Genomic DNA, 13,044 nt, shown 5'->3' with positions numbered 1-13,044 from the left:
AGCCTTACTGATGCTGAATATATTTGCATTACTGGCTGAAACCTCAAACCCCACTCGGTTGTGAATACTGTGCATGATTCCACAGGATAAGCAGCTGGCTGTGTGCTAAGAGTCTGCTTCTGCACAAAAAAATGGCTCCCCCTTTACATCTAATGCAAATGTAAATTCACCAAAGCAATACGCAATAAATCTCTGCCTGTAATTCCTATTTGCACACAGAGTCATGTTTTCATATTAGTCACAAAACGAAATTTCTTTGCCAATTTGAAAGCACACTTACTACTCTTTTTTTTGGCAAGTGATAAGTACTTTTACAGACTGACACATTTTGAATCCACTTTTCAGATTCTTAAAAAAGCACATGTCCAAACTGCTTTTTCAGACCAGCACCATGTGTAACCTGGGTGACTGACTACACTCCAGCAAGGGCAACCAGCCTTAGTGATGCTGAATGTATTTGCATTACTGACTGAAACCTCAAACCCCACTCGGTTGTGAATACTGTGCATGATTCCACAGGATAAGCAGCTGGGTGTGTGCTAAGAGTCTGCTTCTGCTCAAAAAAATGGCTCCCCCTTTACATCTAATGCAAATGTAAATTCACCCAAGCAATACGCAATAAATCTATGCCTGTAATTCCTCTTTGCACACAGAGTCATGGTTAGATATTAGGCAGAAAACGAAATTTCTTTGCCAATTTGAAAGCACACTTACTACTCTTTTTTTTGGCAAGTGATAAGTACTTTTACAGACTGACACATTTTGAATCCACTTTTCAGATTCTGATAAAAGCACATGTCCAAACTGCTTTTTCAGACCAGCACCATGTGTAACCTGGGTGACTGACTACACTCCAGCAAGGGCAACCAGCCTTAGTGATGCTGAATGTATTTGCATTACTGACTGAAACCTCAAACCCCACTCGGCTGTGAATACTGTGCATGATTCCACAGGATAAGCAGCTGGGTGTGTGCTAAGAGTCTGCTTCTGCACAAAAAAATGGCTCCCCCTTTCCATCTAATGCAAATGTAAAATCACCAGAGCAATACGCAATAAATCTCTGCCTGTAATTCCTATTTACACACAGAGTCATGTTTTCACATTAGTCACAAAACGAAATTTCTTTGCCAATTTGAAAGCACACTTACTACTCTTTTTTTTGGCAAGTGATAAACACTTTTACAGACTGACACATTATGAATCCACTTTTCAGATTCTGATAAAAGCACATGTCCAAACTGCTTTTTAAGACCAGCACCATGTGTAACCTGGGTGACTGACTACACTCCAGCAAGGGCAACCAGCCTTAGTGATGCTGAATGTTTTTGCATTACTGACTGAAACCTCAAACCCCACTCGGTTGTGAATACTATGCATGATTCCACAGGATAAGCAGCTGGCTGTGTGCTAAGAGTCTGCTTCTGCATACAAAAAAATGGCTCCCCCTTTACATCTAATGCAAATGTAAAATCACCAGAGAAATACGCAATAAATCTCTGCCTGTAATTCCTATTTGCACACAGAGTCATGTTTTCATATTAGTCACAAAACGAAATTTCTTTGCCAATTTGAAAGCACACTTACTACTCTTTTTTTTGGCAAGTGATAAACACTTTTACAGACTGACACATTTTGAATCCACTTTTCAGATTCTGAAAACAGCACATGTCCAAAATGCTTTTTGAAACCAGCACCATGTGTAACCTGGGTGACTGACTACACTCCAGCAAGGGCAACCAGCCTTAGTGATGCTGAATGTATTTGCATTACTAACTGAAACCTCAAACCCCACTCGGTTGTGAATACTATCCATGATTCCACAGGATAACCAGCTGGCTGTGTGCTAAGAGTCTGCTTCTGCATAAAAAAATACCTCCCCCTTTCCATCTAATGCAAATGTAAAATCACCAGAGCAATACCAAACAGCTTTCTGAGACCAGCAACATGTGTAACCTGGGTGACTCACTACACTCCAGCAAGGGCAACCAGCCTCACTGATGCTGAATGTATTTGCATTGCTTAGTTCAACCTCAAACCCTTAAAGTATTCCTTATTTTTACCAGTACACCTTAATTTTTCGTGAAAACATAGTCCATATTATTTTACATGTTCCTCACATTTAAATTTCTCCCAAAACAGAAAATAATAAACACAACTTCAACAAAAGGAATTCCAATTCTATTATTCATTTCTTAATTTACCATATACATCCCCTCTCAAACTCTAAACTCACCTTTAAAATAGTTAATTGTAAAAGAAATGTGGCACTCAAACAGCAGATTATCAGAGCCAGGATCTCTGTTCTGTACACCTCTCTCCTCTCAGCAGAACCAGATAATGGCAAACTTTCCCTCTCTTTTTCCACACATATACATGTTAATTTCAAATCTCAGTGCTTCCCCCTTTTTTTCAAATGTAATCACACATTTCTATTGGTTGAAAACCAACCCTTTTCCAAAAGTACCCTTCCCCCAACTTGACTTCTGCCTAGTACCCTTCCCCCAACTTGACTTCTGCCTGCTACCATAGCAATAGCTCATGGAACACTGCTGTGTGGAGTTAGGTCAGAAGTTCGCCACACAATGTTTCATTTCCAAAGAGCAGGAGTGCTTGACTTTTCAAACCTAACAGCAAATCCATAGTACTGTTCTTTGGTAACACATTTTTCTGTACCAATACAAAACATGCTTCTATAAATTTACACATACAGCCTAGTTTTTATTCTAGAATGGTATGAAACAGCCAATCAGTTCTTTTTTTTATAAAAAAAATATGTATGCCTCCATTTCCAAACTGTCTTTCATTTCTTTTTACCATTCTACTGAATTACACCTCCTGAGTGCATCCAGTTCTCCTTTGAAGATGTTCACAGTGTGGATTGTAGGGCACAGCTATGTCTTCTGGAGTGAAAAGTATGCAGAGAAAACAGATATGTAAATGTATGTGTCTTGTAAAGCGCACTGCTGCCCTGAGGCGTCGTGGCACTGTAGACCGCTGGGGAACCCGTCCTGGCTATCCCTGTGAGATGGTCCCTCCAGGGTATCTCCAAGGTGAAACCAGGCATCCCCGGCGAATGTGGGGGGCCGTTGTGGAGATGAGGCAAGCTAATGCCCAGAGTTGCCGAGTGTGATCCCTGGTTAGAGTAGGCACCGAAGCGAGAATTATCGAGTCCGCTGGCCCTGGTCCACGACCCTGCCGCGTCGGGAATTGAACCCTGGTCCCGGGCCGTCCTCTGCTTCCGGGTCTGCTGCCTCTAACCAGTGAGCCACACCACTCCACTGGTGAGAGACCTTGCTTTGCCAAATGTAGACATTAAATGGATTGGTCAGAGAGGGTTAAAGTGGCACCAATTGATGCCATTGGTGAAATCCTTCATGCAAATCCAACACCCTGACCTCATAATAGTGCACTGTGGTGGCAATGACCTAGGCACTTTGACTGGGGTAGGTCTGGAAATGCTTATGAAGGAGACCTTTGCACAACTGTTTTCACTTTTCCCTAAAACTGCCTTTGTGTTTTCTAACATATGCCAAAGGCCAAAATGGAACTGGTCCAATCATTTTTGTCCACAGATTGACAAAGCAAGAAAGCACGTCAACAAATCTGTTTCTGCTTTCCTCCGTGACTATGGTATGGGTTCCATTTACCACAACAACTTGCGTTACGACATGCAAGACATTTATAGAGGAGATGGTGTACACTTCACTGATGAAGGGAACAGAGTCTTCCTCTTGAACCTTAGACTCTGCATCGGTACTTACTTGTAGGTACCAATAAAAAATCACTTCATAAACACAACGGCTCTTTTTAGAGCCCCCTAATATCTAAACACTTAAATCTGAATTTCATTTCATTTTTTATTTTTTTTTTACCGTACGCGTACGGTGAGCTTACCGTACGCGTACCCCGCGATTTTTTTTTAAATCAATAAATGTTTTCTTTGTACTTTTCTGTCCTTCTTTGACCCCCTTACAATTGTTAGGGGGTCTGTAACTCTCTTCCTTGCCCCCTTTTCAAGTTATCACCCTTTTTTTTCTGAGTGAAATACACAAAATGGCGGCCACCGCTTCCTGGTTTCGACCGATTCGAATGTTTACTAAGATCTAAGAGCCAATCAGAATCGCGCTCACGCACGTCACCGTACGCGTACGGTAAGCGCACCGTAAGCGCACCGTAAGCTGGCTCAGATATATATATATTGATTTAAAGGCTATTTTCTCAGAATCTACTGAACAGATTTACACCAAACCTACAAAAGGCACTTCCTTGACCTGAGGACTACCTCTCTGCCAAATTTCAAGTAATTCTGTTCAGCCGTTCGGGCTGTAGCTGTGTCTAAAGGTCCTATGGAAAAATGCATGGGAAAAACGCGTTTTGGGACCCCCCTTTCATCTCAGCCCCCGCTTGACGAATGCCCCCGAGACTTTCAGGGTAGGAGCGGAGCATAGCGCCCCACCTATTTTGAAAATTTCGCGAGGATTCGTTGACCGGCGCCAAAGTTATTCCAAATAGAATGTTGCGGATTTCCTATGGAAACAGGGTCCTAACTATAACTACCTACTGGCGACTGCCAGTAGGTAATATATATCACAATCCAAGTTCAAGTAAGAAGCGCACTCAGGAACCAGAGAATATGCCAAGTTTCTTTATTCTTCGTAACGCGCTTCAACACCCACTGGTGTCTTGTGTGAACGAAGAATAAAGAAACTTGGCATATTCTCTGGTTCCTGAGTGCGCTTCTTACTTGAATAAAGAAACTTGGCATATTCTCTGGTTCCTGAGTGCGCTTCTTACTTGAACTTGGATTGTGATATTAATTTCCGGCGTTGGGGTACCTGCCGGTAAAGCGCCACCCGACTATGGGATTAACCCCGGAAGGACCCTCTGATATTTGAAAATATATATATATATATATATATATATATATATATATATATATATATATATATATATATAAATATATATATATATATATGTGTATATATAAATATATATATAAATATATATATAAATATATATATTTATATTTTAAACACACACAAATACGACAGATACAAAATACCTTAGGTGACATTCTGCAATGGGCGGAACCAATTTTTCAACAACCTGCTTGAAATGTTCAACTAAATTTACTATTTAAGATCAAATATGTAGCTGAAAGTAAAGTTACAAATGCCAAAGAGTGACACAGTCCAAGTTTTTTAAAAACCTGTGAAGGTCCTATTGAATTTGCTGTTTCTTAGTGGGGTCAATATAGTAATTGGCCTACATACACTCTGATGCCCACCAGTAGTTACCAGCTTTTGAAGTGCCTTTATTTCGAAACAGCTAGTCATTGTTTAATTCATTTAGTACTGGGTAACCAATGGAGCTTCGGGCATTCATTGGATTCCAAAGTTTCACCATTTCCTTCATGGAACTGGAAATTACAGAAGACCCTTCGCTTTGCTTGCTTGACCTTGTGTCATTCTTCCAACTGTCAATATTCAGTGCTGTCCAAACAATGACTCTGTCCAACCAATGTATTTGCTGTGGGACGATGCACATAGTCTCCTCATAGTCCAGATAATGCACATGTTTATGTCTCAAGGGGGCCAGCAATCAGGGAGAAGTGCATCTTGATTAGTTGTATTCAGTTTTTTAGATTTCTCGAATAGGGAGCTAAGGTCTGATCCGAGACAACTAGATCTCGACCGAAAGCCATCATTGCTAGACAACATCCTGTAACACAGGAATGGGGAAATGTTTCCCCCTTGCAAGGCAAACTGAACACAGTAAAGAAATGATAAGCCTCTTCCAGCTAATAGGTCATACTGGATTTGTATAGGTGACCATGACCACAGTGATATGCAAGCTCTAATGTCCACCTTGGACAAAGAGGAAACTGAAGTGATACCACCATCTCCTGTACCCATGTACACACTGTCCCAATGGACATTACCATTCACTCAGTTACAGTGAAACAAACACACTACATACAAATATTAGACAAGTTCCTCACTTGTATACGGGCTAGGAATACCAGTTATGAGGGACCTTTTCAGGGCAAAACCATTAAGCAATCTACTTACAGTGAGGCAAGTAAAAAAGGGCCTGTTCCCCTGAAATATTATCACATCAATGCCATTCATCTCATAGACTGTAATAAGCTGGGGTTGTTTTTTGGTGACGCAGAGGTAGGATCTGTTGATGAATAGCACAGTTAAATGTGGAGCACCTCTAATGGACTCACAACTTCCCAACTTCTCCATTATCTATAGTTTGCATAACTAAGCCGTCAGGTAAAACGTCCGGCAAAAATAAAGTTTTTGAGGGAAAGATCTCCTACAAAAACTGTTTATGACATAGAAAGCTATAAAAACAATTTCTTCTGAATGTTTGATATTTTATGATAACATTGCTAATTCAATAATTGTGACAAAGATCTTTTTTTTTAATTTAAAATTTGCAAATTGCGTTCATGCCTAATACTACCATCATTGTGTTAATATTTTATTGTAAATGTTTATAACAGTCATTTTTTAAATATTATTTACACGTGCACATGTTTTATGAACTATTTGATGTTAAAAAAAATACTTGCCCTACAGTACTTTACTTTTGGTTAAGTTAATACAACTTCAAGTGGCAGATCATTTTATCACTTTACTTGTAGATGCTTGTGTCCTCTCATGTCAAGAAAGTGTGCACCCCAGTGTCAGTATCTAAGTGTCAGATGGCATGCTTCTATCCTGTCTCTCCCAATTCCCAAACTCAAGAAGTCCCAGCAGACAATATATTGAGAAAAAACATTTTACAATGTTAGACGAGCGCACTCACATTAAAGCGATGTTGAAAAACATTTTAAAGCTGTACGTGCAATTTATATTTTGAGTATCACATCTTACCTCCAGTAAAAAGCGTGGGCTTTCTGGCATAAATTTCAGGGCAATCACTGAAGCTATGCAAGGCAAAGCACATATGACAACAAACACCCTCCAACTGTGGAAATGGTAACTGGTTCCCATACTGAATCCCCAACCTGAAAAAAAAAGAAAATTTAATTCTCAGCAATGTAGAACTGTTTAACATATTCTGTTTTTGAAGTATGCTGAAAAAGGAAGTTACGTGTCACACAACAAGAAAATTACCTCTCACACGAATGGAGAATTACACTTCACACAAATGGGGATTTACCTCTCAAACAAATGGAGAATTTGGAGACAGCTTTCGACCAATGCAGGGCCACAACATTTCACAAATGGTTACAGTGTACCACCCTAAGCAGCATGGGTATGCCCAGATGTGTGTCCCATGCTCACTGTGTCACTGGAACCAAGCTATACCCGTCTGATGACCCCATAACTAGGGAAAAACCAATATTGGGTTGCCTGCATTCTGGTTCAGGGAGGACCTGGCTTGGCACTTTGGGCTGGGCTGTAGACTGATTCGCATATGGCCAGGTCCAATTTGAGGTGGCATGGTGAGCAAAAGGATGGTGAGTTGAAGTACTATTCTGAGGGATTGGCAGTGGTTAGACGTTTTACAAGCAGTCTGCCATCACCATTTGTGCTTCATTTACTGCCCTAAGTGGCATGGGTATGCCAAGGCGTGGGTCCAATCCTCACAGTGTCACTGGAACCAAGCTGTACCTGTCTGATGACCCCATAGCTAGGGTGAAACCGATACTAGGTTGTTTGTGCTCTGGTTCGAGTTGGACTGTTTCAATAAGAAACAGGGTCTAGACTGATTTGCAAATGGCTAGGTCCAAACTGAGGTGGCATGGTGAGCAAAAGAACGTTGGGTTGGAGAGCCACCTCGAGTGGTTGCCAGATGTTAAAGTTATTGCAAGCAGCCTCCCATCACCTTTTGTGTGCTACATGACAAAGCACACTTACCTAAGATGTTGTCAGACCATGCACCTGTACGGCTCAAACTAAATGTCCCCTTCTGTGCTCCTGCAATTTATATAGCGCCATTGCACCGCAGCCCTGTTAGACCCGGTTCACACTGCCATTATTGCGTATTTTTATGATAATGAGGGGTTCCGCCAACAGTGTTGGCACACTCTGGGAGGCATTTAAAGTAACTATTTGTCTGTATTGGCACACAAGCCAGTATATCCAAGACACTGCAGGCACAGTTGTGAAAAATGAAGCAGATGCTGCACACACTAGAGCCTAACTATGAATCCACTCCAGATCCTCACACCTTAGCCGATATCCATGAACAGATCATTACCTTCAATGACTGCCCAAGAAATGAGTTACATATCCAAACAAAATGTGGCAAGATCATATGAGGAGGGAGAGCATCTTGGACGACTCCTGGCTACAAAGCTGAGGGTACCCTGAGCCCAGGCACAAATGGGGCATATCAACAAGGGCTTTATCTCTGCTTTTTTGGCTTTAAAAGCCAAAAAAGCAGAGATAAAACTAGCGCCCTATCAGCAACAGGGTGCTAACATGCAAATTTGCATGTTAGCACCCTTTTACTCTACGCTTCCCCTTGCATCTCTACTGAGATGCAAACAGGGCGTTCCAGAGTAAAATAATAGGAGAAATGTCGCTAAGCGACATTTCTCCTATTATCAAGGATATCACTAAGCCTGTTAGCGATAAAAAAAGCAGAGCTAACCGCGTTTAACGCTGCTTTTATACGTCTGGTATTTTTCTGACTTAAAGATGAAATTCAAAGTGTACATGGACAACACCTAAAAAAGTGTATAAAAAGCATTTAGTTTTAAAGACGAGAACCCTCACTCACCATCACGGTGACATGCTTCATCATTGGGTCTCCTCTTGCACACAGTGTCCGCAAGGTACACTGTGTGGGCTACAACTCTCCCTTTGGAGAGGAGCTTGAGGTGTTCTACACTCCAATGTGAGTTTGTGAATGAGGGGCAGAGTGCAAAATAATATCAAAAGTGTGTTAAAACCATCGCAAAAAGGAGAATTTTTTTTTAATAACTCTCCCTCACGGATGGAATTAAAATAAGTAGTGTGGCGATAGGAGCAAGGATGTTTCCTATCTGACTAGGTCAGGTCAACATGTTTCTGCCGGGTGACAAAAATTCATGGCATACTTCAGGACCATTGTCTTGTTGCTCTGCTTAAAAATAATAAACAAAAAACATACTTATGTTTTGTAGGTGTCGTAACTGACCAACTTCAATTTGGTCTTCTTACAGAAAGCAGATCAAGTATCTGCCTATACCTTTCATTGGTCCTTTACTTATAAGCAGGTACCCAATACCACCGCACGCCTCTCTCAAATGAGAGGACACTTTTTTAGGTGTTGTCCATGTACACTTTGAATTTCATCTCTAATAAATTCCATTACGGTACTTTTTGTGAGTTTGACATAATGGAGTGGTACCGGTTGTGGTTATAATTCCTCCGATTGACCTTGTTGTGAGATAACATTTTTCTGACTTAGCCATGATATCCTATGTAAGGTGGATATCATGGCTAAGTATGTCTATTCCTATCAGCAAGCTATCGCCAAACCTTGTGGAATTATCGCTGTATTTCCAGCGATAGTCTCCCAATTGGCAGCTTGCGCTCTGAATTTTATCGCTTTGGAGATAAGCGTTGCTGATAGCACGCTATCGCCGCGATAAAATTCAGAGTTGGCCGGCGATAATTATCCTCGCGCTAAGAGCGCTGAGCGATAATTATCGCCGGCCCTTGCTTATATGTCCCAATATCCCCTGATGGTACAGACAATTATTTATGACCAGCCCTTTATTCTGGAAAGCTTTATTTCATTCTACACACAGCTTTATAATAAACATAATACAGGTTCCAGCAGAATATCTAGAAGACATTGCCCTTGCGTGGTTGTTGGCTGACCAGAGGGAATATTTATCTCAAGATATCACGGTTGACGACATTAAAGAGGCTATACCTATCCTTCCGAATTGCAAGCCCCCTGGCCTAGCTGGCCTAATTAATGAATTGTATAGAGTTTGCCTCCATCATTGCGCCGCATCTCCATGAACTGTACGAGGAAGCATACAATCAGCATATTCTACCGCCCACTCTTAGAGAAGCCCTTATTGTCGCTCTATGAAATCCTGACAAGGCACCGGTGTATTGTGAATCATACAGGCCTCCATCTGTCATCAATATACATGTCAAACTTTTAGTTAGAATGTTAGCAATATGAGTGCAGTCTCTCCTTCCTAGTCTGGGTTTGTGCCAGCACGCTCTACGACACATAACCTGTGCACAGTCTTTGCATGCACCATCAGCTCAATCCAAGCTTATTAACTAATTGATAATAATTAACTTTCTCACATCAATAATATCCAACTGTGTAGTGCATTCAAACCCGAAATGAGAAGGCTCATGGTCTAGAAAAATCTCAAATAATAAGAAAGACATATTTGAACACAGAAGGGAAAACAAAATGTCCTCGCTTATTTGCATCTAGATTTCAATACAAATGAACATGTGGCTTAAGTGTATGGCAGCTCACAATGTGGTCACCCCAAACCTGTTAGGATAAAGCTTTAAGGTATGATATTCTTGATTTGAAAGTTCATCTAACAGCTGTGGCCAAGAAAGAAATGTTAGACAATACTGAACGACTCCCGGCAGCAAACAGACATCCAGGTTCATGGAAAATTGAAGGTTTATGTTCTGAGAAACTCATGAAAGATCCTACTCATAACGGATCACAAGACAGACCTAGAGGACTATAATATGGCTGGAGGCTGCAATCCACATAGTCAGCAGAGACCACCACCTCTGCTCTTCTGGCAAATGACCACCCACCCTTTCATAAAAACTGGTCATGTCAGCCAGTTGGCATTATCTTTTTCTTTCCTTTTGAAAAAAAATCAATTGTCTAGATGGGCATGAAGTTTTTTTTCTTTCTTTTACGGAGCACGTTGGGCATACATTTGTATTCCTAAATGTCACCACGTTGCCTTTCGCAGAGTTTGTGGACAGGAAAAGGGAGTACTGGAAGACCCAACCTAAGTCGATGGATTTGTCCTAGCCAGAGAGCTGTAGGGCTGTTTCTCATGGATAGGCTCATAAGGCTTCATATTGGGGAACCCATCAATACCCACACATCTAAATGAGCCAGAGTAACTGCATGTTTGGTAGGGTAAGAGACATTCTGATTTATGGTCGTTTTCCCATCCAACCAAATTATAAATGACCACCAAAATTTAAACTTCAGATCTAAAGATATAAACCACACGGTTTATCACATCAATTCCATATCCATAATATATCACATGGTCCCAAACTTACAAGAAACAGCGTAAGCAAATTTAAAAACAATTTCTATAACATCTAGAGAGCAGTTCAAAAGACAGTATAAATCTCTTGATCTCAACACTGTCACTTTCAATGTAGTACCATCAATAGGAAATGATTAGAGCAGAGACCCGTGACACAATTTAGAGATTCCCGTACTGAAAAGGACAAACTGAAAGCTGTAGCACTAATGATAGTGAGCCAACAATAAAGATGACAGAACACAATGAACAATATGTAGAAAAAGTTATTTCATTGCATTAAATTGGGCACTTTGGTAGCATTAGGCCAACTGGCATAAAAAAGAGAACAATATTGACATCTAGTCAACTCTACGGTAATGAGATCATTCTTATACTCATAAAAAATCCAAGCACTTTCCATCAATTTCTCAACCATGCTGCGCTAATGGAATTGCAGACTGAACGTCCTGTGCACTGCTCATGTTACTTCCTGGTAGAAGCCGTTCTCAGTAGAAAACATGCTGACAAAAAAGAGAAAGCTAAGGCAGAATGAAAGTGTTAGAAATGGCCCAATTTGTGACAAGTTTCCTACATTTTTGCATATGTTTATTTTGCTTGTTTTAGAACTCTCTGCACTTTACCACTGCTAAATAGTGGCAAAGAGCCTTTGCGTTTCCTCTAAAAGCATTTTTCTGTCCTAACAATTTGATGCCTGCACCCTGTATGTTAGGTCACATGATTAGGTGTAACTGGCAGGTGGCATTTGTGGATTGCTCCCAGATAGTGAGACAAAGGGGAATAGGTCCTGGCACGATGGGCCATCTCTGATTTGATGAGAGGGAGGAGCTGTCATCTAACACACTTGCATATCACAAAGCCTCTCCCAGAGCACACTCATAAAGGGTTTGACACTAGCCTTGTGTGTCCCCAGACAAGCCAGAGCAGGTAGGCAGGAAATTCCAAATACCTCTAGGGGTGGAAACCACAAGTAACCTTCTCCTACTTCAAAGTGGGTACCATGTATTAATAATGAAGCCACAGATCCAACTCTTCAGTACACATCTAGACCTGTGGAAGATTCAGAAGGACTGCTGTGATGCTCTGCATGAAGGACTGCTACGCTTCAGCATTGCTGCCTGAGTGAGAGGGAGTGGACCTGCATCTTGAAGGAAGTACTCTCCGAGGGGCTCCAAGGGCTAGTTGCCTGGCCTCCTGATCAGAGCCTTGAAGGCAGAAAAGGTTCCAACCACCTTGAACCCTTCACCTGGATTCTGCCTGTTGTGAGTCTTGGCCCAAAGTGGTGCCACCCCAGTCCTGGACCCTTGGTAGTGGGCCTGAATATGCTCTGCCATCCCATCTGTTGTCCAATGGGCATAAGGATCGCAGCGTGATGCACCTCCTCAGAGCTGTATAGAAACCGCCAATGAGCAACGCATCCCAGAGATAGGAGCGGGCATCGCAGCTCGCGGCTTCCTCACAACTAGAGCTGCACGACGCATCCTGGAAGCAAGCCTTCTTACAACAAACCCCTCATTGATAGCTTCCTTGACGATGATGCAGTACTTCAAATTGCATTCCGCATATTCCTTGGAACCGCCACTATGCATCCTCAGTGCAGAACTTTGCATCACAAGCCATTCATCGACGGTATCCTCAATGATGTCAAAAGACTCTGATTTGCACCACAGCAACTTACCCGGACCACCTCTGTGCCACGCATTCTCATCACAGGATCTAGCAACGCTCCACAAACCAGGATTTATGGTACTTTGTTCAGCTGGCATAACTTGGTCCCTGTATTTAGCCTACGCTCCATTGCAGTCTGCCTG

At 41.6% G+C, this 13,044-nt stretch overlaps 1 protein-coding gene across 1 annotated transcript in view; it reads right to left on the bottom strand.

The window, feature by feature from the left end:
• SV2B (synaptic vesicle glycoprotein 2B) overlaps positions 1–13,044 on the bottom strand; it is a 701,510-nt gene that overhangs the window by 261,536 nt on the left and 426,930 nt on the right. The window contains exon 5 of the mRNA XM_085644488.1: positions 6,888–7,021. Coding sequence (XP_085500614.1) covers positions 6,888–7,021 — 134 coding nt within the window. The remainder of the gene's footprint in view (positions 1–6,887; positions 7,022–13,044) is intronic.

This window comes from Triturus cristatus, chromosome 3_1 (genome assembly GCF_964204655.1).
Source record: "Triturus cristatus chromosome 3_1, aTriCri1.1, whole genome shotgun sequence".
Taxonomy (NCBI): domain Eukaryota; kingdom Metazoa; phylum Chordata; class Amphibia; order Caudata; family Salamandridae; genus Triturus; species Triturus cristatus.
Note: the sequence above shows the minus strand (reverse complement) of the source record. Positions and strands in the feature narration are given on the sequence as shown.